Source organism: Mustela lutreola, chromosome 2 (assembly GCF_030435805.1).
Source record: "Mustela lutreola isolate mMusLut2 chromosome 2, mMusLut2.pri, whole genome shotgun sequence".
In the NCBI taxonomy this organism is placed as follows: domain Eukaryota; kingdom Metazoa; phylum Chordata; class Mammalia; order Carnivora; family Mustelidae; genus Mustela; species Mustela lutreola.
Window position 1 is genome coordinate 77394472 of NC_081291.1, and position 21883 is coordinate 77416354.

Below are 21883 nucleotides of genomic sequence, written 5' to 3' on the forward strand. Positions count from 1 at the left end.
AAATTACTAGTAACAGGAACAAGGAGAAGTGCTCAGTAACTGAAGAATAAAAGAACAAAAGAATATGATAATGTAACAGTATAACATTGAATACTGACATAACATTGAATATGACACTATAACAATGCCTTTGTTATAAGAATACAAGTGAGAGTTGAGATTACCAGGTAAGCTCATAGAGCAATTTCTGGTTTTCCATCTAAGAAATTCTGAATGGTATATTCCCTGGTGGGAGCAGGGGAGAGGAGAGTATGGGAGGGCTCCCTGGCCCAGCTGCGAAAATGGACATTTCTGCAATCCACTGTGGCCCAGCTGGTCCTGGTTTGTCTCTCACAGAGATACATAATTTAGCAGTGGTGGACACTGGTCACTGTTCTGAGCTGGAATAGAGAGGGTTCACTTATATACAATGCTAAACTAAAAGCAAAAAGAAAAACTTGCTGGAGTGTATACTTCTTTCAGTATTTTTAAAAATTGAGTTACCAAAGGTTAACTTCTGAAGTTCTCATTTATGTTTTCATCACCAGATTTCAGTCCTTTATCTGCTGAAAACGGATACAAGAGAGTAAATGGGGGGGGGGGGGGTCTCAGAGACTTCATAAAACTTGTCTGCAGGGTCTTAACTTTACTATTTTTAATAACCCTGGTTGTAGGTGTATTAGGAATAATCAATTCTTACTTGAGAGCAGAGGTTTGCCATGTCTTCACTGATAGGGACGTAAACTATGTTAGGAAAGGAGGAAGAGTTAAAAGTATGCTAGGAAAGCAGAGGAAAGAATTCACCTGCTAAGGAGACATACCAGACTCTGTGTAAAAATAAACCAGGAATTTTTTTTAAGCCCGTTGAAAGATCTAGATTATAAATGCAGTTCCTTAAGGTAGTTGTCATAAATGTGCTTTGAAATGGCATTAACTGATTGCTCCTATCATATCAACAGCCTAAGTTAGAGCACCCAAGGGAATGTAACTTTAAACATAAAGCTTGTTAGAGTAACGACAAAAAAGCAGCATTCGCTGATTAAATTTAAATTTACAATAGGAACATGGCCGCAACCCAACTTCCATGCGCTTGCTGGAAGAAATACCGCGTTGAGAATGTTTTCGTCTGTTGGGCCTTTCTAATTCACCACATCCTTTTGCTCACTAGCCCCCTGCCTTTCCCTTCTCCAACTTGGAATTTTGCAGAAGCAAGAGGCTGAAATCGGATAGGGGAAAAGGGATTCGGCTGCAGAACTCTGAAATGTCAAGGCGGCGCTGAATGAATGGGTAGTGGATCTTGCTCGCCGCAGCGGCCCCAAAATAGGTTCCCTGAGCCTGGAGCACGCATCTTATTTAGCTGAGGGCTTCTGGGGCCAGATCGGACGCTGCGGGATAGTTGCTCTAAAACGCTGGCCTTTGGGGAAAGTCACGGGCCGAGGCTCACTCACCGGCCTTGCCTGGGAGAGCAGCTGGGGGTGTTCTCTGCAATCACCTACGCTCCTACACACTGTTCCGCACCCCTTCCCAGCGAGGTCAAAGGAACCCTGGCCATGGGTCAAGTCGATGGCATGCAGCCAGCCGCACACCAAGTATTAATAGAGAACCTTGGGCTGCAGGAGACCGGCGCTAGAGCCTCGGGTTGCAAAGTGAAAGGAGCGCCAGGCTTGTGTCCTCGTCTCTCCCTCTGCAGTGGCGCGCGCCCAGCTCCTGCCGGGTGCACCTGCGGGGCCCCAAGGGGGGCGCTGCCTCAGCGACTGCAGCCGCCGCCCAGACTGTGCGAGCCGCGCGGGGGACAGCCCGGAGTCGGGGAGCAGCGATGAGCAGCCACCCGGACCGCGAGTGCCCGCTGGACGGTAACGACTGGCCTCCGCGCGGCTGCGAGTTTAGCCCTTAATCGCTCCCCACGAGGGTTTTTATCTCGCGGATGCTGGTGGATCTAGGGGGAAACGAGGAAGAGGGTTATTTCTCTGTAAGGCAGCTGGAGTGGGTAGGAAGTCCCCACCTTCATGGATTTTTTTGCATCTCTTTCTGCACCTGTAGGGGTTATTTTTTTAGAATTAAACAAGTCAACTTTTTAAAGCGCGGAGAACCGCACTTGCAGCGCAATGGGCATTGAGCAGGGCTGTTCAATGAAACGCAGGTCGGGGTTTCACTGCTTGGCGCGCTGCTGCGGGTGTCCTTAGACCCCATAAAAGTGCCTTCCCTGAAAGAAAGCTGATTTTGTTTCCGCTTTGGGACAAGCACAGCCATCAACCCTCCCACCTCCACCCTGCTACATAGAGTGATGCTCTGACATGCTTCGGATGGGAGCCAGGGAGGGGGGCGGGGGGGGGCGGGCTGGATGTTCCTTGTTTAAGGAAAGCGTTGTGCAGCAGAATTCCCCAAAATGACTTTATAACACCGATGTCATTTAGTTCTGTAATGGCATGGTTCCCTGCTTTAGCGAGGGAGGGGTCTGAGATTGCTTTGAACGCGTGATGAAATACTCTGAACTCTGCTCCCGGGAAAACTCAGCCATACATAAACGTTTGGATGTTTGCTGATGATTTCAGTGTAGACCCCTTACCCGCCCTTGTCTATCCCCGCTGGGGAAGAGCCCCTCCTTCGAAAGGTCATGACTACAGCTGTTTAGGCATTTCCACTAACTACTTAGTTGTTGACCTTTTAGGAGGAGCGCTCCTCCAGGAATAACTCCTCTTTGCATCAATACCCTTTTGGATTGTACCAGAGCACGACTTAATGAAGCTGCGTTAAACTGAAGCTCTCTGGGGGTTGGGCTCAACAGGTGCGTCCGGTACCCTGGCTTGTGTTTTTCATTTGTTCCTTTTATTGTCCCCCCCAAAGTTCCCAGCATCATTACCCCAGATCCTGTTCAAAAAAATTTTTTTTTCAAGTTGCATTATAATTGTATTTCATTGTATGGTATAAAAACTAGTGCTTGAAACCGCTGGACCTTTTGGTAAAACTATTGTGTTTGTGTTTTTAGGGTCAGCACACACTGTCACTTCAGACACCTGGCCATTTGAGAAATGATTGAGAAGTATATTAAAAAATTACTGATAATATGGCAAGCTTCTTTATGGGAGGCAAGGATGAGCAGGATAATTGTATCTGACTACCTGAGCCCTGCACTGTTTTTTGTTTTGTTTTGTTTTTTGTTTGTTTGTTTTTGTTTTTAATCTTTATTCTTGTTTCAAAGCTGTACACCCTGTAGAACTCTGATAGGAACTTTTTTTTTAAGTATATTTTCTTCCTAAATTAAACATGCATCCCTGTCACTGGACATGTCTTGTGATGACTTCAAAAGTCGTCATGTTTGAATAGTGAAGCACAAAGTTTAACCTTAAATTTGAATTCCAGAGAATTCAAAGCCTAAGCCAGAAGGCTTAGGCTATGTGTCTGGTCATCCTTGAGCAGGTGATAAGGCGATAACATGTCCTATAACAAACAATTGTGCCAAATGTTGGCTATGACACCTTAAGAGAGCACAGGATATATGTATCTGTCAGACTTAGTAAATTTCTAAATATGTATGACCAGACTGAGCAAGGTGACATTTGATGAGTATGTTAAATGATATGCCGTGTTAAACAAACTCTTGTTGGCTGTTACAGACCTATACATTATGGAAGAATATCCTAGGGAACCCCGTTGTAGATACAGAGTTGTTCATGCTTGAATACAGTTTGCGATGTTGCCGTAGTACATCCAAGAGGAGTTTAGGCAATTGATAACATCAAATTGAAATTTTAATTCCATAAAAAATTAAGAGTTCTTTGGACTCAAATGATATTTTCCCTTGTGGATAATAATACAAACCACAGGGCACTTGGGTGGCTTAGTTGGTTAAGCGACTGCCTTCAGCTCAGGTCATGATCTCAGAGTCCTGGAATCAAATTAATTCCTGATTCCTGATTCCTGGAATCAGGCTCCCTGCTCCATGGGGAGTCTGCTTCTTCCTCTGACCTTCTCTCTCATGCTCTCTCTCGCTGTCTCTCTCTCAAATAAATAAATAAAATCTTAAAAAATAATAATAATACAAACCACAAACCTTCCACATAAATCAACCTGCAAATTCATTCTTTTTATTTTATTCAGCCTTTGATTCTTAACGGAAACACTTTGAAAATGGAAGCAAATTTCAAGTTCTAATGGGGGAGCGTTGTAGATTATTTTTTTCCTCTTGAAAAGCTGACCTTTATTACTGTTAAAAGTCTGGTATATCTTAATGAAATTGAAACTCTGATTTCCAGGAACAAAATTTTTCAGTAATTTGTTTAGTGCCCTCTTTATGACTCAAAAACAATGACAAAAAATACTAATTTTCCAACGTGTTGTCATGTTGAGTACACTGCTTTCTTGCAAATCACTGTTAAGCTAACTTTTGATCTCCCCTCTGCCCTTGGCTTTCCCTGCTTTGTTATATAAGGATGTTATGACAGTACATGAATATCTAATTTGTAAAGTGTTCCCTAATTGTTTTATATATATACTTGAGGTGCTTTCAAGTGCATGGAAGTTGAGTATCTTTTTTTTTTTTTTAATTTTTTTTATTTGACAGAGAGAAATCACAAGTAGATGGAGAGGCAGGCAGAGAGAGAGAGAGGGAAGCAGGCTCCCTGCTGAGCAGAGAGCCCGATGCGGGACTCGATCCCAGGACCCTGAGATCATGACCTGAGCCGAAGGCAGCGGCTCAACCCACTGAGCCACCCAGGCACCCCGAAGTTGAGTATCTTTTATCTATCTTTTGTTTGCAGAGTTAGCTCCAGGAACAAGAACCTTTGTGAAACTTTATAAAGCTAGGTAGCCCTCTCCTATTCAATTCTGCACCCCCCAACCCTGACCCTTTTTAAAAGTCACCATTTTAGGGGAATGGAAGGGTGAATGAATAATCTTTAACCTGATTTATTTATATACTTTGCAGAAATTATAATGTTGCTTCAACACCATCCCTGGGGACATCATGACATTGTTTTCTTTTTAATTTCTTGCTGCTTTTTCAGTTTTTTAGTTGAGAAGTAGGATTAGGATCCCGGGCCTCTTTTTCTAGGGTCCGCCAATAGCACCACTTTTCTCTTTCAAGTGGGGAATTGCTTTTTGCTTCTAAAGGAAATCATGATCTTTTTTTTTTTTTTTTTTAGATTTGCCCTCATAGGCACTCTGGTAACCTCACTGAGTGTCCTTGTGACCCCATCCCCTCCTGGCTATTCAGTCCTGTCATATGTCTTCTCTAGAAGTCTGAATCTCTTGAGTTGAGGGTGGGACCCTTGTTCCATAGCACTGTGGTAGCATGGATATGGAAATGGGAAAACACTTCAAAGTAAATAATAGCACAAAGATAGAACCCTTCCCTATTAAATTTGTTCCTGACCCACTCATGGGTTCTGGCACAGTCCCCTTGTCTCTCCTACCCATTTTCCTTTTACTGAGAGATTAGATCTCCATGGGGATTAGTTTCTGTGTTCATTAAACTTCTTTTTGGTTTATGAGGGACTATTCTGTACCCTAGCTATTATTTTGTATCCTTGAAATCACCACATAGGTGAAGAAATAGAATTTTGCTCTCATTTTGGGGGCACATGTCCTATGTACCCCCTTTCAACTATAGCCCTTTCCTTCCCCCATTTAAGTGATCACTACCGTGACTGACTTGGGTAGTTAATTACTTTCTTGCACTTTTTTATAGTTTAACTATCTAATTAGGTATTCCTAGATATGGCAATTTAGTATTGCCCATTAAGAAGAACCTGTTATATGTCTTTTAATTTATAGATTTACCCTCCTGTCCTTTTCTATTCTTGTCATTTATCTGTTAAAGAGCCTGGCTTATTTGGCCTATAGAACTCTCCATGATCTGGATTTTTGAGCTATTGTGCTCACAGGTCAATGTTTTCCTTGAAGATCACCTTCTTTTGAGCTCCTTTATACCACCCCAGCCCTTCCTCCTCTACATTCTCTTGGTTAAGTTACATTTCTTAGTTTAATCCTTGACTTATAGAAACAACTATGATGTCATTTTATCTATTAGGCAATAAAGGATTTTATTGAGCTTCTTATATTGAGCCCTCAATTTTTACATTAATTTCATTAAGCATTATAATAAGTTGATTGAATTGAGGCTCTCACTTACTAATTATTTCAAAGACTAGTGATTTGGGAGCACTATAGGCACTTTTGCAAACTTTTATATTTTAAGTCATTTTGTGACCTATTTTCAGAATTTTTCACAATTTCTTCTGTGCTGTTTTGGTCTTATAATTAATATTCAGGCAGTTATTTCTTCTATCATTGGTAAGAGTAAAATGTGGGATTAGCAATAGGTTTAATTTGAAAAATATGTATGTTGAGTTGCTGAAATTGTAGTAAGTTACAAGATAGTTTCTTCAATAAGAGTCCATTTTGTTGAAAAATAATAATTCATTTATACATACGGAACTGGAACAGAAAGAATTTATACTTGCAGATAAAAAGTAGTTGGATATGAATGGGTGGAGAATGGATTTTTCCTTATGTTCTTCTGCTTGTCTGTATTTTCTGTAGTATGTCTGCATTGCTTCTGACAGAAAAAAAGAAAAAAAAATTAATTTGGTGAGAAAGAGGGGTGGAGATGGGGTTTTTGTTTGCTTAGGTGTTTTTCTCATTCATTTTTGTTCAGGCTTTCCAATTGTATTAATCTGGTTTGTTTTCTATTTTCTTTTCTTTTCTTTTTAAATATATATATATATATATATATATATATATATATATATATATATATTTAATTTATTTGACAGAGATCACAAGTAGGCAGAGAGGCAGACAGAGAGAGATCGGGGAGGAAGCAGGCTCCCTGCTGAGCAGAGAGCCCTATGCGGGGCTTGATCCCAGCACCCTGGGATCATGACCTGAGTCGAAGACAGAGGCTTTAACCCACTGAGCCACCTAGGCGTCTCTGTTTTCTATTTTCTTACACAAGCATGAATGTCATTTCTATTGTTCAAACAAATCCTTGTATTGGAATCCAAATGTGTTCTTATTAATCCCCAATTGTTGAATAGTCAAGTTGTTTCAATATTTTTTTAATCACAAATAAGTTAGAAGAGAAATAATTGGCTGAAATCTAATTAAAAATATAGAAAAAAGCCACATACAAAAAGAGAGAAAGAGAACCCTACAAATTCAAGAAATGACTAATCATATATTAAGGCATACTATAGAGATGAAGATTTGCATACGAGTACATCAAGATTACCACTTCTTGAAAATCCAAAGATCCATTTATCAAAAATATGTATTTTTTTGACAAATGCTCATCCTGACCAATTTGCACTCAGTCAAGACAGTGCTAGGGAAGGACAGGGTTTGAGTTTTGCTTTTTATAGACCAAAGCTCAGTTTCTGACACTAATATCAGTGAGACCTCTTTTTGAGCATCAGTTCACTTCCCAGTACAATGGAGATGATAGCAAATAACACTACTAACCTCATGGATTTTGTGAGAATGTATGTTAGTTACCTGGCACATTGAAGATTAGTATGTCCTACCTTCCTCCCTCAATAAATATTTACCACATTGAATTATATGGATAAATATGTATGGAACTCTATGGGGAATATGTCTTAAAAGAAGATTTAGTCTAAATAGAACCCTCAAAGCAAATAGCAAGTGCATTGTAACATAAGGAAGGAGACCTTTGACCTCTACCACTCCTAATAGAATCATTGAAAAAGGGACAGTGACTTTTGTGTGTTTGTTTGGGGGGTGGGCAGTGATTTTTAGTAGTCTTCCTACACAGAACTAAAGCAGCACACATAGAGAATACAGTAGAAAACTATAGCAAGGAGAAAGGTTTCCTTTGTTTGTTTGTTTTTGCTAGTGATTAAATTATGATGGTTGAGCTCAACATTTGCCTGGGTTTGAGCAAGGACAGAGCCTTTCTCTGTTGGATTTAGGGAGCTGTAGTTGGTTTGTTTCCTTGGCCATCACAGCTTTAAGGACCATCTCTTCAATAGAAGTTGCAGATTTGAACACAAAATGAATCACAGAGACCTACAATGTGGGGTTTCACCTGATACTCCTTTTATGAATAATACAGCACAAAATTCTCATGCAATGGAGTTATTATAGAGCAGGACTTTTCCGGTCTTGGCTCTGCTTCATTGCACATTTGCAGATGTGGTTGAAATACTTTACTTAAAGTTGTTTTGACTGTGGCTTCTGTGGTAGGGTCCCTTTCAGTTAGGAGTGAGTACCAATAAGTGTTGTTCTCCAAACTCAAGAAGGCACCATAGGATGCATCTTTGCTGTTCCTTTCCTGCTTCTTATTGGTAGTGGGATGGCTAAATTTTATAGACTCAGACTTGAAAGGGTGTGGATTTTGTTGAACAAATAGGATATTTAGAGTTGAAGGATTTAGACCAATAGGATATCAGTTGTCTATTCTACATCTAACTATCCCACTGATAATCTCTTTAAAAGGAATACACTCAAAGTTTGTATAAAAAACATTTTAGGATTTAAAATAGCATCACAAAGAATTCTTACATATAATTTAATCAGGGAAATGAGAAGTTTCTGGAGCAAAAACTGCAAACATTAATGAAAGAAATTAAAGAACACACCAGTAAATGAAAAGACATCCCATGTTCATTGATTGGAAGATTTAATATGGTTAAGATGTCTATACCACCCAAAGTGAACTACAGATTCAATATGATCCTTACCAAAATTCCAAGAGAATTTTCTGCATAAATAGAAAATTTCACCATTAAAATTCATATGTAATCCTGGGGCTGCCTGGGTGGCTCAATGGTTTAAGCCTCTGCCTTCAGCTCAGGTCATGATCTCAGGGTCCTGGGATCGAGTCCTGCATGGGGCTCTCTACTAGGCCGGGAGCCTGCTTCCTCCTCTCTCTCTCTCTCTCTCTCTCTCTCTGCTTACCTTTCTGCCTACTTGTGATGTCTCTCTGTCAAATAAATAAAATCTTTAAAAAAATAAAATTCATATGTAATCTCAAGGGACCCTAAATAGCCAAAAATTTTTGAAAAATAACAAACTTGGAATATCCACACTTCCTGATTTCAAAACATAATGCAAAGCTACAATAATCAAAAGTATTATACTTGCATGCAGACAGATAAATAGACCAATGGAATAGAATAGAGTCAAGAGATAAACCCTGATGTATGTGGTCAAATGATTTCCAACTTAAGACCACTCAATGGGGAAAGGACAATCTATTTAACAAATGATGTTGAGAAAACTAGGTACCCACATACGAAAGAATAAAGTTGGACTCTTATTTGACACAATATACAAAATAACTGAAAAATCAATTAAAGGCCTAAACTTAAGACCCCAAACTACAAAATTCCTAGGAGGAAACATAGGGGAAATTTTTCATGACATTTGATTTGGCAATGTTTTCTTGGGTACTACACAAAAAGCATGGAAGACAAAACCAAAAACAGACACCTGAGACGTCATCAACCTAAAAAGCTTTTGTGCATCAAAGGACACAACCAACATAATGAAAAAGCTACCTGTGAAATGGAAGAAAATATTTGCAAATCATATATCTGATAAGGAGCTAATATCCAGACTATATAAAGTACTCCTATACTCCGTTACAAAAAAAAAAAAAAAAAAAAAAATCAAATAACCTCATTAAAAAACTAGACAAAAGGCCTGAACAAATATTTCTTCAAAGATGACATACAAGTGACTAAACAGTATATGAAAAGATGCTCGTGGCGCCTGGGTGGGTCAGTGTGTTAAAGCCTCTGCCTTCGGCTCAGGCCATGATCCCAGGGTCCTGGAATCAAGCCCCGCATCGGACTCTCTGCTCAGCGGGGAGCCTGCTTCCTCCTCTCTCTCTGCCTGCCTCTCTGCCTATTTGTGATCTCTGTCTGTCAAATAAATAAATAAAATCTTAAAAAAAAAAAAAGATGCTCAACATCACTGATCCTCACATTCACTAGGATGACTACTATTAGAAAAACAAACAGAACATAAAAAGTGATGAGGAGGATGTGGAGAAATTGAAACACTTGTAGATGATTGGGGGGCTTGTGAAATGGTGTAATTGCTATTAAACACAGTATAGAGTTTCCTCAAAAAGTTAAAAATAAGGGGCACCTGGGTGTCTCAGAGGTTAAGTGTCTGACTCCTGATCTCAGCTCAGGTCTTGATCTCAGGGTTGTGAGTTCAAGCCCTACACTGAGCTCCATACTGAGCATGGAGCCTATTTAAAAAACAAACAAACAAACAAAAAAAACCATTTCTGGATAAGTATCCCAAAAAATTGAAAACAGGGTCTTGAAAAAGTATTTGCTCATCCATGTTCATAGCAGCACTATTCACAATAGCCAAGAGATAGAAGCAAACCAAATGTCCATTGGTGGATGAGTAGATAAACAAAATGTGGTTTTTATATACAATGGAGTGTGTAGAAATCCTGTTACATGCTACCCTATGGATGAACCTTGAGGACGTTTTGTTAAATGAAATATGCCAGATATCACCACATTGTATGATCAGATGAATATTACATGATCCACTTAATTGAGGTAACTAAAGCAATCAAATCCATAAAAACATAAAGTAGAATGGTGGTTACCAGGGGTAGGAGGATAAGGGAGGAGGAAAAGTATTTAGTGGTTATAGAGTTTCATTTTGACAAGATGAAAAAGTACTGGAGATCTGTTTCACAACAACATGAATAGACTTCAACATAGTGAACTATACACTTAACAATAGTTAAAATGGTAAATTTTATCTTATGTTAAAATAGTCTAAGTGGTAAATAAAGAAGGGATACCTAATTTAAAAATAAATAAAACAGGCTTTTAAGACTAGAGTAATTTATAAAATAATTGTAAAACCTATTTGCCTCGCTCAACAAGTTTAAGCCTCTTCTGTGTATTTTGGAGTTACCATTGTGAACACTGAATAATGTAACATTTCCAGGAGTTGAGATGTATCCAGCTGTTTGTTCTTTCATTGAATGAATTCATTTCCAGGAGTTGAGATGTATCCAGCTGTTTGTTCTTTCATTGAATGAGGGGCAGATTGCTGTTTTTGAATTCTTTTTTAAAGATTTAATTTGTTTATTTGACAGAGAGAGATCACAAGTAGGGAGAGAGGCAGACAGAGAGAGAGGGGAGGCAGGCTCGCTGCTGAGCAGAGAGCCCAATGCGGGGCTTGATCCCAGGACCCTGAGATCGTGACCTGAGTTGAAGGCGAAGGCTTAACCACTGAGCCACCCAGGCGCCCCACTGTTTTTGAATTCTTGTAGTTTCTTTTGTACTGTTTCTGTCTCCTTCATTATGGTCTCTCATGAGTGTCCGCTCCTTTGTCTTTCTTCTCATAAATCCTAATAGTATCTTTAGTCACCACTTGCCACACTTCTTCAAATTTACCGCTTTTAACAAGCTTGGTTATTGTCTCATATTCTTGGTTTTCTACCCCACAAAAGGTTGGAATTGTAGCTGATGAAACGTAGATTGCCTCTGAATGAAATCTGACTAGGTGTATAGGTATCTATTACAGTAACATTGTTCTACTTACTTATTTTGCATTCTTTTGTATTTTTGTGTAATTTCTGGATATTTGATGTTGCTAGATAAGAAGGTTCCATAGACAGTATGTGCCAGTGAAAAAATATTTTTATGTAAACACATACATGCATAATTACAGTTCATGCTCACGATCTGAAGAAACTGATAACATTTTATAGCTGGAGACTTACCCATGTAAACAGATTGGGCAAGTAAGTCTCAGTTTAAAGGAAAATTATAGCTTTCTGCTCGCTGAACTGTACTGGGAGTATGATTGATCCCTAACCCTTATGGAGAAGACAATGCCTGCACGTGCTTTCCTTGTTTGCTCTGTTTCTGAAGCTCTCATCGGCAGTGCCACTAAGAGATCCATAGCACAGCCTATAGGAGGCTGAGAAACTGTGCTCACTCTTTTATACTGTGCACATGATTTTTAAGAGCTTTATTGAGGTATGATTTACATATCATAAAATTTACCTGTTTGAATGTGCAATTCAATTTTTAGCAAATTTACAGAGTGGTGCAACTCTCAGCACAATCCAATTTTAGAGCATTTCATGCATATGATATTTCAAAAAAAATATTACCATGCTTTTTCCCTGCTATGTCTGATTACCCACTCTTCTCTGCAAATAGCTGTCTGCCTAAGAGAGATGATGATCCTTACAGGTAGAATGCAAAGAGAAAGATAATTACTAGTTAGAGTCCATGGTCAAAATAAGAATTTCAAAGGAAAATGGTAGTTTTACAAGTCAGGCTATTGCCTTGAGACAGGGCTCTCTCAATTCTTTTATTTCCCCTTTAACATGACCTCCTAGGCTTAGGAGACAAAATCATGGAGTCTGTCTATAGCACAGAAAAGATAACCTTTGTGCACCTTTAAAGCTAGGAGGAAAAAGGGAATATTTAATGTAAGAAAAGTCAATGAAAAATCTCCATTCCTGACATGAGATGATAATGGGGAGGGAAAAAGAGATTGAAGCAAGGGAGGCAAGTGTTGAAAGACATGATATCTATTTCTCATTACTTGGGATCATGGCAGGTTTATAGAAATATTGAAGGCAATAACAGAGACCTTTACCAGCTTCTCTTGGAGGAGGCCACCTTGGAATCTCTTCACAGCAACAAGGATGGCTCCCTGCAGTTGGATGTGGAGGAAGAAGCTGGATTTAGCCTTTTACAATGTGAGCATGGCTCTTTCTGAGGAAGATGGTTGGATCAAGTACCCTTGGTCCTCCCAAGGATCCCTCTCTGGTAAAGATGAAGGCAGAAATCATGGGGTAGACCTGCTCTACTGGGGAGGTGATGAAGGGTGTGGCATAAGCCTGGAGGGTTTATACCATTATCAACAGCCAAGGTGAGGTCACCCCAGTCATGGAGCACCCTCAGTATCTGATGAAGGTGAGGGAGAGAGTCTATGAATATTCCTCAGCCATGATGGCTAGGTTGGAAAGGATGTAGAAAGTGAGATTGCTGAGAGACAAAGGTGCCAGTGGACACTATGCTGAGCCAAGGATCTTACCATTCTACCACCATCTTGAAGTTGAGTCACTTGCAAAAAATACCTCAAAGCCATCGAGGAAAGTATTAAGGAGAAAGGGAAATGGGAATCTAGGAGAGCAAGCATTTTTACATAGTAGAACTGAGCATTGTCTAAAGAGACTGTTTATAATATTGACCAAATTTTAACTAGATTATACCAAGTAAGGTAAATTTTGTTACTCTTTCTAGTAATGGGGCCTCATGGGGAAGACAAGATTAATTAAGAACCAAAATAAAAATACTTAAATTTTCTTGCTACACCTGTGTATCATAAAGGTAATGATGCCACAAACAAACTTGACACAAATGAAATTGGCTGCTTCTGCCACTGATGTCAATCGCAGCCACTGCCATTGACATCAGTGGCAGTGTCTTTGGGGAGTACAGTTGCCAAAGGTAAATATGCACAAAGCTGGGTCTCAGGTCTATGACGATAATGTCCCACGGAAAGTGAGGCTTAGCAGTAAAGTTATTTGTTTTTTAAAGAGGGAAAAGCAACGAGTGGCAAATGTCTGTCAAGTCATCCTATAATTTGAAGCTCAACTATTACTTCATTCATTCATGCCTACAGCCTTACAGGCAAAATCATATAGAAAGGTTTTGGACATAAACCAGCTTTGCTGTGCCTGATGTCGTCCCCAGGGCTCTAAAAGACCCCCTTCTTCACCATTTCCTCCCATGAACACCACCATGGTGGTCCTGAAATATTTTAGGGAATTCACAGTAGTGCAGAGCATTGATGAGGACCTCTTTTAGAAATGCTGGAATGTCATCTGTGTTCATTACATGAATAGCATTTTAACTGCAAGATGGCATTAGCCCAAGAATCATTGACAGGAAGAGTGGCAAGATATCTTATAGAGCATCATTTAACTGACAGCATCATTTAACCAGAGGAAAGTACTACCTTCAGTCACAGAACTAGGTAGGGCTAGAGTTGGAGCTAGAACTCCCCCATCCCAAATTTCAGAATGTTCTTTCTGTGCATATTGTCAGAGCAGATAATTAAAAGTAAGAAATCAACACCGTAAAATACTGTTAAAGCAGTTAAATGTTATGTATGTTTCCACCAGCATCTGAAGTGCAGTGCTGAGAATTTCAGCATTCAGGAGTTTTTTAATGGGAAATATTACAAAACAACTTTCTAAATTACTTAATGTCAGCAAGCCATTGTTAAATATTAAAATCTGTTTTTGGTGATTTAGGTGCAGCATTGACAAATTTTAAATTTCCACACTCGCAGTTTTTGCCTATTAAATATATTGCTAAGTCCTCCTTTTGTTTGAGTTTCTTGCTGATAAGACTATTCCCAATTCAGCACTCTGGATGTTGTGCTGTTTGATCTCCTAATGCTCTGCATCGACTTTCAAAATCAATAGAGACTTAGTTGGTATTTTATGACATATCTTATCTGTTCTTTCAAATGCTATGCAGACCAAAAAATACATCCAGGGAACATATTTTTTTCATATGCATTTTCATCATGGTATATTCTGTTGTGCCATCAGCTCAGTTTTATTTCAGTACCTAATTTGTGTGAAGCAGTGATGGAGGAGAAAGAAAATCTATGAAAAATTGAATTTCCTAATATTTGTCCGTGGCCTTATTTTTCAAGTTGATGGTAAAACAAAAGAGATTTCAGAAAGTAATTGTGGAACATACATACGATGACAGTTTTGTCCAGAAGTGTTCAATACAATATGTCAGTTTAGCAGTTAATTGTTCTTTTATTGTTTCATGAGTGTTCATCCAGTCTCCCCTATGAGAGAGGCAGCATCGTTTAGTGAAAAGACAAGAGACATTGCAATCAATCATAGTTTGAATATCAGTTCCGTTATTTACTATAACAGCTATGTGACCCCCACAAAAGGACCTCAATTTTATATTTGTAGAATTGGGAATGATACTTGTTGCTTAAGGTGTCACTAAGAGTTTCATAAAAACATATAAGTGTCTAGTACAGTGTCTGGGACACAGGCATTCAAGAAATGATGATCATTTGTCTTGATTTGAATTTTCCAGGAGCAGACCTTAAGTCAACCATTAGAGCACAAATAGTTTCTTTAGGAGGTGGTTTCAGAGCTAGCCAATCGCGAACACATTATAAAGCAAGGTATCACTGTGGGTAATCAAAGCTTAATTCTGCTGGAGAATTCAGGGTATTAGTGAAGAATCCACACCTCAGAGTTATCCCATATGAAAAACAAAAGAGCTGGATATTTATATATTAATTTCTATCAGTGGTTGGTTGAAGGATGCTGAGATATGAGTATTAATTTTTCAGAACTTCAGACTTGCCATGTAAGTGGGCAGAGCAGTTTTTGCCAAAATAGAAAAGCTGCAGGCAAAGAGATAAAGATGATTGACTTGGAAATCAGATGGATTGTGTACAGATACACACAAGAAGAACTACTCTACTCCATTTTTATTAACTATTATTACTTATTGAAGGACTTTTGTTTTCCTAACTCCTTATCCTGTGGTGTGCCCAAGTCACTTCATACCAGGTCACAAGAGTGTTAAATATTCAGAAATGTTGTAAGCCAATTGTTAAACTGCTAGTATCTTGAGATTAGTTCAGGGGAGTTTTTACACCACAAAAATAGATTAAGTGCTACCAATCAGAAACCAGCTTTCTAGCACACCATTGTCCTTATCATTCTTCTCCCAGTAGATGGAAAACAGGAATTACATCATAAGCTCAGGAATCAGATAGACCTGAATGCAAATATGAGCTCTGACACCTTTTAGCTGTGTAGCTATGGGCAAATAACCTAACATCTGTGGGCCTCAATGTCCTTATCTGAAAATGGGTATGTATATACATTGTACAGCTGTGGTGAAGATGAAATGCAATAACATATTGTATGCAAAGAGTACGCTGGAACCAGGTACTTATTATAGAAATTAAACCTTATATAATTGTGGGAGAGGCAAAGGAAGGAAAATTCCATAAAGAGGAATTGGAAATCAGAGAAAAGTCACTAACTAACCCTCGAAGCACTGGCAAGAATGGGTCAGTTGGAGAGGAATCTGGAAATGCTCATTACTGCATCTGATATCAAAGACTGTTCGAGAGGCTGGACCACTGCTTCACTTCTGTCTGAGTGCAAATCCAAGAGTCACAGAGAATAATAGATTAGGAAACCATCCCAGAGGGCAGAAGCAGACCCCATTCAATTTGTGCAATATGTCCTTGGTTAGATTTCAGAACTGCTATGGACCAGAGACTGGCCCTATACCTGCCTTTCTTTCCTGTCTATGGTAGTAATCCTGTCCTTCTCACTATTTTATGTTGAGTGTGGTGTCTGATACTTTATTTTTAGTTTATGGGTCTCTGAACCTAGAACAGCTGTAACTAGAACCTTGTATACTAACCTAGAACAGCTGTAACTAGAACCTTGTATACTTACAAACTTGATACAAATCATGAGATCCTGGACTATAAACCTGTTTCTATAACAGGATGAGATTATGGGTGATGTTTGGGGATGGGAACAGCCTATTCTGTGAATAGAAGGAATATGAATAATTTTTTAAATATTTTATTTATTTATTTGACAGAGATCACAAGTAGGTAGAGAATCAGGCAGGGAGGAGGAAGCAGGCTCCCTGATGAGCAGAGAGCCTGAAGCAGGGCTCAATCCCAGGACCCTGAGATCATGATCTGAGCCATCCAAGCACCCTGGAATTCTGTATTTTTAAACCTCCCTACAACAGAGCAATTTTGTTTTTTTTTTTGCATTACAAGAATAAATTTTATTATAATAGATTCTGGTAATTATTCTTAGGGATGTTCAAAAGTTCTTCCCATTATTATTATTATTATTTATTTTTTTTTCTGTGCTTGCGAATTTTTTTTAATATAATTTTTTATTTTTTATAAACATATATTTTTATCCCCAGGGGTACAGGTCTGTGAATTACCAGGTTTACACACTTCACAGCACTCACCAAAGCACATACCCTCCCCAATGTCCATAATCCCACCCCCTTTTCCCAAACCCCCTCCCCCCAGCAACCCTCAGTTTGTTTTGTGAGATTAAGAGTCACTTATGGTTTGTCTCCCTCCCAATCCCATCTTCTTTCATTTATTCTTCTCGTACCCACTTAAGCCCTCATGTTGCAACACCACTTCCTCATATCAGGGAGATCATATGATAGTTGTCTTTCTCCGCCTGACTTATTTCGCTAAGCATGATACGCTCTAGTTCCATCCATGTTGTCGCAAATGGCAAGATTTCATTTCTTTTGATGGATGCATAGTATTCCATTGTGTATATATACCACATCTTCTTGATCCATTCATTTGTTGATGGACATCTAGGTTCTTTCCATAGTTTGGCTATTGTGGACATTGCTGCTATAAACATTCGAGTACCCGTGCCCCTTTGGATCACTACGTTTGTATCGTTAGGGTAAATACCCAATAGTGCAATTGCTGGGTCATAGGGCAGTTCTATTTTCAACACTTTGAGGAACCTCCATGCTGTTTTCCAGAGAGGTTGCACCAGCTTGCATTCCCACCAACAGTGTAGGATGGTTCCCCTTTCTCCGCATCCTTGCCAGCATCTGTCATTTCCTGACTTGTTGATTTTAGCCATTCTGACTGGTGTGAGGTGATATCGCATTGTGGTTTTGATTTGTATTTCCCTGATGCCGAGTGATATGGAGCACTTTTTCATGTGTCTGTTGGCCATCTGGATGTCTTCTTTGCAGAAATGTCTGTTCATGTCCTCTGCCCATTTCTTGATTGGATTATTTGTTCTTTGGGTGTTGAGTTTGCTAAGTTCTTTATAGATTCTGGACACTAGTCCTTTATCTGATATGTCGTTTGCAAATATCTTCTCCCATTCTGTCAGTTGTCTTTTGATTTTGTTAACTGTTTCCTTTGCTGTGCAAAAGCTTTTGATCTTGATGAAATCCCAATAGTTCATTTTTGCCCTTGCTTCCCTTGCCTTTGGCGTTGTTCCTAGGAAGATGTTGCTGCAGCTGAGGTCGAAGAGGTTGCTGCCTGTGTTCTCCTCAAGGATTTTGATGGATTCCTTTCGCACATTGAGGTCCTTCATCCATTTTGAGTCTATTTTCGTGTGTGGTGTAAGGAAATGGTCCAATTTCATTTTTCTGCATGTGGCTCTCCAATTTTCCCAGCACCATTTATTGAAGAGGCTGTCTTTTTTCCATTGGACATTCTTTCCTGCTTTGTCGAAGATTAGTGGACCATAGAGTTGAGAGTCTATTTCTGGGCTCTCTATTCTGTTCCATTGATCTATGGGTCTGTTTTGGTGCCAGTACCATGCTGTCTTGATGATGACAGCTTTGTAATAGAGCTTGAAGTCCGGAATTGTGATGCCACCAACTTTGGCTTTCTTTTTCAATATCCTTTTGGCTATTCAAGGTCTTTTCTGGTTCCATATAAATTTTAGAATTATTTGTTCCATTTCTTTGAAAAAGATGGATGGTACTTTGATAGGAATTGCATTAAATGTGTAGATTGCTTTAGGTAGCATAGACATTTTCACAATATTTATTCTTCCAATCCAGGAGCATGGAACATTTTTCCATTTCTTTGTGTCTTCCTCAATTTCTTTCATGAGTACTTTATAGTTTTCTGAGTATAGATTCTGTGTCTCTTTGGTTAGGTTTATTCCTAGGTATCTTATGGTTTTGGGTGCAATTGTAAATGGGATTGACTCCTTAATTTCCCTTTCTTCTGTCTTGCTGTTGGTGTAGAGAAATGCAACTGATTTCTGTGCATTGATTTTATATGCTGACACTTTACTGAATTCCTGTATAAGTTCTAGCAGTTTTGGAGTGGAGTCTTTTGGGTTTTCCACATATAGTATCATATCATCTGTGAAGAGTGATAATTTGACTTCTTCTTTGCCGATTTGAATGCCTTTAATTTCCTTCTGTTGTCTGATTGCTGAGGCTAGGACCTCTAGTACTATGTTGAATAGCAGTGGTGATAATGGACATCCCTGCCGTGTTCCTGACCTTAGCGGAAAAGCTTTTAGTTTTTCTCCATTGAGAATGATATTTGCGGTGGGTTTTTCATAGATGGCTTTGATGATATTGAGGTATGTGCCCTCTATCCCTACACTTTGAAGAGTTTTGATCAGGAAGGGATGCTGTACTTTGTCAAAGGCATTTTCAGCATTTATTGAGAGTATCATATGGTTCTTGTTCTTACTTTAATTGATGTGTTGTATCACATTGACTGATTTGCGGATGTTGAACCAACCTTGCAGCCCTGGAATAAATCCCACTTGGTCGTGGTGAATAATCTTTTTAATGTACTGTTGAATCCTATTGGCTAGTATTTTGTTGAGTATTTTCGCATCTGTGTTCATCAAGGATATTGGTCTATAATTCTCTTTTTTGGTGGGATCCTTGTCTGGTTTTGGGATCAAGGTGATGCTGTCCTCATAAAATGAGTTTGGAAGTTTTCCTTCCATTTCTATTTTTTGGAACAGTTTCAGGAGAATAGGAATTAGTTCTTCTTTAAATGTTTGGTAGAATTCCCCCGGGAAGCCGTCTGGCCCTGGGCTTTTGTTTGTTTGGAGATTTTTAATGACTGTTTCAATCTCCTTACTGGTTATGGGTGTGTTCAGGCTTTCTATTTCTTCCTGGTTCAGTTGTGCTAGTTTATATGTTTCTAGGAATGCATCCATTTCTTCCAGATTGTCAAATTTATTGACGTAGAGTTGCTCATAGTATGTTCTTATAATAGTTTGTATTTCTTTGGTGTTAGTTGTGATCTCTCCTCTTTCATTCATGATTTTATTTATTTGGGCCCTTTCTCTTTTCTTTTTGATAAGTTGGGCCAGGGGTTTATCAATTTTATTAATTCTTTCAAAGAACCAGCTCCTACTTTCGTTGATTTGTTCTATTGTTTTTTTGGTTTCTATTTCATTGATTTCTGCTCTGATCTTTATGATTTCTCTTCTCCTGCTAGGCTTAGGGTTTCTTTCTTGTTCTTTCTCCAGCTCCTTTTGGTGTAGGGTTAGATTGTGTACCTGAGACCTTTCTTGTTTCTTGTGAAAGCCTTGTACCGCTATATATTTTCCTCTCAGGACTGCCTTTGTTGTGTCCCACAGATTTTGAACTGTTGTATTTTCATTATCATTTGTTTCCATGATTTTTTTCAATTCTTCTTTAATTTCCCGGTTGACCCATTCATTTTTAGAAGGATGCTGTTTAGTCTCCATGTATTTTGGTTCTTTTCAAACTTCCTTTTGTGGTTGAGTTCTAGCTTTAGAGCATTGTGGTCTGAAAATATGCAGGGAATGATCCCAATCTTTTGATACCGGTTGAGTCTGATTTAGGACCGAGGATGTGATCCATTCTGGAGAATGTTCCATGTGCACTAGAGAAGAATGTGTATTCTGTTGCTTTGGGATGAAATGTTCTGAATATATCTGTGATGTCCATCTGGTCCAGTGTGTCGTTTAAGGCCTTTATTTCCTTGCTGATCTTTTGCTTGGATGATCTGTCCATTTCAGTGATGGGAGTGTTAAAGTCCCCTAGTATTATTGTATTATTGTTGATGTGTTTCTTTGATTTTGTTATTAATTGGTTTATATAGTTGGATGCTCCCACGTTGGGGGCATAGATATTTAAAATTGTTAAATCTTCTTGTTGGACAGACCCTTTGAGTATGATATAGTGTCCTTCCTCATCTCTTATTATAGTCTTTGGCTTAAAATCTAATTGATCTGATATAAGGATTGTCACTCCTGCTTTCTTCTGATGTCCATTAGCATGGTAAATTCTTTTCCACCCCCTCACTTTAAATCTGGAGGTGTCTTCGGGCTTAAAATGAGTTTTTTGGAGGCAACATATAGATGGATTTTGTTTTTTTATCCATTCTGATACCCTGTGTCTTTTGACAGGGGCATTTAGCCCATTAACATTCAAGGTAACTATTGAGAGATATGAATTTAGTGCCATTGTTTTGCCTGTAAGGTGACTGTTACTGTATATGGTCTCGGTTCCTTTCTGATCTACCACTTGTAGGCTCTCTCTTTGCTTAGAGGACCCCTTTCAAGATTTCCTGTAGAGCTGGTTTGGTGTTTGCAAATTCTTTCAGTTGTTGTTTGTCCTGGAAGCTTTTAATCTCTCCTTCTATTTTCAATGATGGCCTAGCTGGATATAGTATTCTGGGATGCATGTTTTTCTCATTTAGTGCTCTGAAAATATCATGCAAGCTCTTTCTGGCCTTCCAGGTCTCTGTGGATAAGTCAGCTGCCAATCTAATATTTTTACCATTGTATGTTACAGACTTCTTTTCCCGGGCTGCTTTCAGGATTTTCTCTTTGTCACTGAGACTTGTAAATTTTACTATTAGGTGACGGAGTGTGGGCCTATTCTTATTGATTTTGAGGGGCGTTTCTGAACCTCCTGAATTTTGATGCTCGTTTCCTTTGCCATATTGGGGAAATTCTCCCCAATAATTCTCTCCAGTATACCTTCTGCTCCCCTCTCTCTTTCTTCTTCTGGAATCCCAATTATTCTAATGTTGTTTCGTCTTATGGTGTCACTTATCTCTCGAATTGTCCCCTCGTGGTCCAGTAGCTGTTTGTCCCTCTTTTGCTCAGCTTCTTTATTCTCTGTCATTTGGTCTTCTATATCACTAATTCTTTCTTCTGCCTCATTTATCCTAGCAGTGAGAGCCTCCATTTTTGATTGCACCTCATTAATAGCTTTTTTGATTTCAACTTGGTTAGATTTTAGTTCTTTTATTTCTCCAGAAAGGGCTTTTATATCTCCCTAGAGGGTTTCTCTAATATCTTCCATGCCTTTTTCGAGCCCGGCTAGAACCT

At 39.0% G+C, this 21883-nt stretch overlaps 1 protein-coding gene across 1 annotated transcript in view; it reads left to right on the forward strand.

The window, feature by feature from the left end:
* Window positions 1–1635: 1635 nt before the first annotated feature.
* GADL1 (glutamate decarboxylase like 1) overlaps window positions 1636–21883 on the forward strand; it is a 187303-nt gene continuing 167055 nt past the window's right edge. Inside the window, exon 1 of the mRNA XM_059162397.1 lies at window positions 1636–1832. Within this exon, the coding sequence (XP_059018380.1) occupies window positions 1796–1832 (37 nt within the window). The 5' untranslated portion in view covers window positions 1636–1795. The remainder of the gene's footprint in view (window positions 1833–21883) is intronic.